A 2,760-nucleotide genomic window follows, 5' to 3' on the forward strand; every position below is an offset into this window, starting at 1 on the left:
ATAGCGGCCGCATCGCCGCTGCATCGCCAAGAGGTAGATGCATGTACATCCCCATACATCGGACTACTGCGAGGTACATCAGAGGTACCTTGGCCTATGGGCGACACGTGCGGCTGCTGTGGTCGAAGATTTGCTCCCTTCTCCCCGGCCGGTCGTCGCCTCCAACCTTCGCTGCAGCCAACGCCGAGCATAAAAAATGGGCCAAGTCGACTCGCAAAACGACCAAGAAACGCCCAAATTAGAAGCTCAATGAGGGCAGATGTGCGCGATATGCGCCGTGCCTCGAATCAGAAGCTGGTTCCGCATGGCCTAGTGAGCAGCGTGGCCGAAGCATCCCCGGCGTGGGCTCAAACCAAAGTCGAATGGATGGGCTGTTGCACGACAGGCTTGCCCTCTGGACGACCCCTGATACAGCCACAGAAGAAGGGCCAGTCCCATAATCGGGGGATTTTTTTTTTTTTTTTTTTTTCAAGGGAGGAGACCAGCAAGAGTGCAATGACCAGTTCTATATATACATTACACTCTCCGTACGGAGTATATACATCGAGCACGCATTACCGGCACGCTGGCTTGAAAGTCTTAACCTTTACGAGGAAAAAAAAGGATACGCATCTCAGTACTCCATACTTAGAAAAGTATTTTTATTACTATCCGTACCGAAGTGCGTACTCCACCAGAAAATAACAAATAACCCAGCCGAGCCATCTTTCCTTTTGGGAGAAAACAAAGGCAGAGAGAGAGAGAGAGTGAGACGTCTAGCCCGGAGCCTCGATGCCGAAAGGCGCTGCCAGGGCGAGCGAGAAGGAAGAGCGCGAGCGCTGGTGCTATCTATCTATCATCACCATGGTTTATTTATGGTGGCAGGCGAGTTAGCCGCAGGGCCAATAGGCAGCCTCTTGCCAGCCTCCCCGAATCTGCCACAGCCGTCGATCCAAGCTTTGCCTCTTCGCCGGCAAGCCCTTTGCTTCTTCTACCTTCCCCTTCTCCCCTTCTCGCTGCTCACCACTTGAGAAGATATGCTGCTGTCGCCCAATCACCGGCTCGCTGACGGAAATTCCAAGCGTCTCCCGCAATCCACTTCGAGGCGTACCTCCACCAAGGCAAAATGGAGAGTCGACATGGGTGCGTCTTATCCCCCGGCAGGCAGGCTAAGAACTCGAGGGAAAAAGGCCTTACTTGGGCCCATTAAGCTCCCCCGATTGCACGGGCATGGCATCCTGTCCGTCATTGGGCGTGGTATTCGCTCTTTTTTCTTTTTTTTGCCCGTCTTTGCTCTCGCTCGTTTTTTTTTTTTATCTTTTCTTGTGCTTGAGCTCGAAGCCCTTGGCTTGCTGCTGGTGTTGGTTGCGATGCAGATATGGAAAAACCGTCATCAGAAGACCCAGAGCCCCAGGGACCAACGCCTTTTTAATCAGCGAATATATACTCTGATGCTGTCCCGCTGCCTCCTGAACATTCCCTCTCTCCGTTTCCTCTTTGATGGTCGTTGCTTCGTCTGCTCGTCGATGGTGAAGTCTGTCTGAGAACGTTCTCACTCTCGCTCATCTCTCTCTCTCTCTCTCTGTGTGTGTGTGTCCCTTCTATTGAGACAACAGCCAGCCCATGAGATGAGACCGGGGCCTTCAGCAGCAGCAACTCCACAACCTCCATAATCAACAGGATCACTTTGCACATCATGATTCTAGCCACGGTCAGAGAGAGCGTGCGCAGCAGCTGGGGCATGTTCAACGCAGTCGAGCGTCGTAACATCTTCCTATACATTCTAGGTATCGCCTTCTACAAGTTCGGCCTCGAGGCCTTCAATGGCTCTATCCTCGCCCTCGCTACAAACCGGTACGACTACGATGCCTTCTTGAATCATAGACCGGCCAAGACCTTCGAGCGAGTTGGACTTCTTAGCGGCCTCAACCAGGCCTGCCAGTGCGTGGGTTCGATCATGATCGCACCCTTGGTCCGTCGGGCTCCAGCCAGGCTTGTCCTGGTTGTTTCTGTTGTCTTGTTCGGCCTGTTCACCGGTATCCTCATGGTCGTGGACGCTGCCACTGGCGGAACTATCATGCCACCAGAGTTCCGCGGCGACCACCCAGCCATGGATTTCCACTACTATGGAGATTACAACACCGACGGTATTATACCCATTTACTGTGTCACTGGTCTTGTCTACGGGATGGTCGAGCTGATCCGCCGTATCATCCCTCGCGATATCGTCGGAGGAAACATTCAAAAGCTTCGTCGACTCGATGCCATGGTCCACGTCTTCTACGAGACTTCAGGCACAGCTAGCGCATTCTGCACTGCTCTGGCCCTCATCCCGACCCTGGGGAACAACTACTCATTCATCATCACCCCGGTGTTCTTCGCCATGGCTGGTGCAACCTGGTTCTTCATTAAGGAGGCAGACACCTTCCAGCCTCCTCCTCCACCGCTCATGGGCAAGCGACCAACCTACATCAAGGCAGTGTTTGTCTCCTTCTACCTCTTCGGCGAGTCCATCTGGACCGGATCTAAGCTTCTTCTCACCAACCGACGCTTCATCTGGCTTATCCCTGGTTACTCAATTGCCTTCTACGGGCATCGCTATCTTGAGAACGGCCTTGCTCCTGCGGTCGCCCGCCGTTACCTCGGTCACTCTGCTTGGGCTAACATCATTGTTGGTGGCTCTAACCTGGGTGAATTGCTCGGTGCTCTTTTCGTCTTCCTTTTCACCAACCTCGTCACCACCCCGATTCCCTGGGTTCGACTCGATGCCGTCATGTTGCT

At 53.6% G+C, this 2,760-nt stretch overlaps 1 protein-coding gene across 1 annotated transcript in view; it reads left to right on the plus strand.

The window, feature by feature from the left end:
* Nucleotides 1-1,500: 1,500 nt before the first annotated feature.
* The window catches only part of TERG_04419 (uncharacterized protein), a gene marked incomplete at its 3' end in the record, with an annotated part of 1,745 nt that continues 485 nt past the window's right edge, over nucleotides 1,501-2,760 (plus strand). Inside the window, exon 1 of the mRNA XM_047748250.1 lies at nucleotides 1,501-2,681. Coding sequence (XP_047604227.1) covers nucleotides 1,676-2,681 — 1,006 coding nt within the window. The 5' untranslated portion in view covers nucleotides 1,501-1,675. The remainder of the gene's footprint in view (nucleotides 2,682-2,760) is intronic.

The sequence above is a fragment of the Trichophyton rubrum genome (assembly GCF_000151425.1).
Source record: "Trichophyton rubrum CBS 118892 genomic scaffold supercont2.4, whole genome shotgun sequence".
NCBI classification, from domain to species: domain Eukaryota; kingdom Fungi; phylum Ascomycota; class Eurotiomycetes; order Onygenales; family Arthrodermataceae; genus Trichophyton; species Trichophyton rubrum.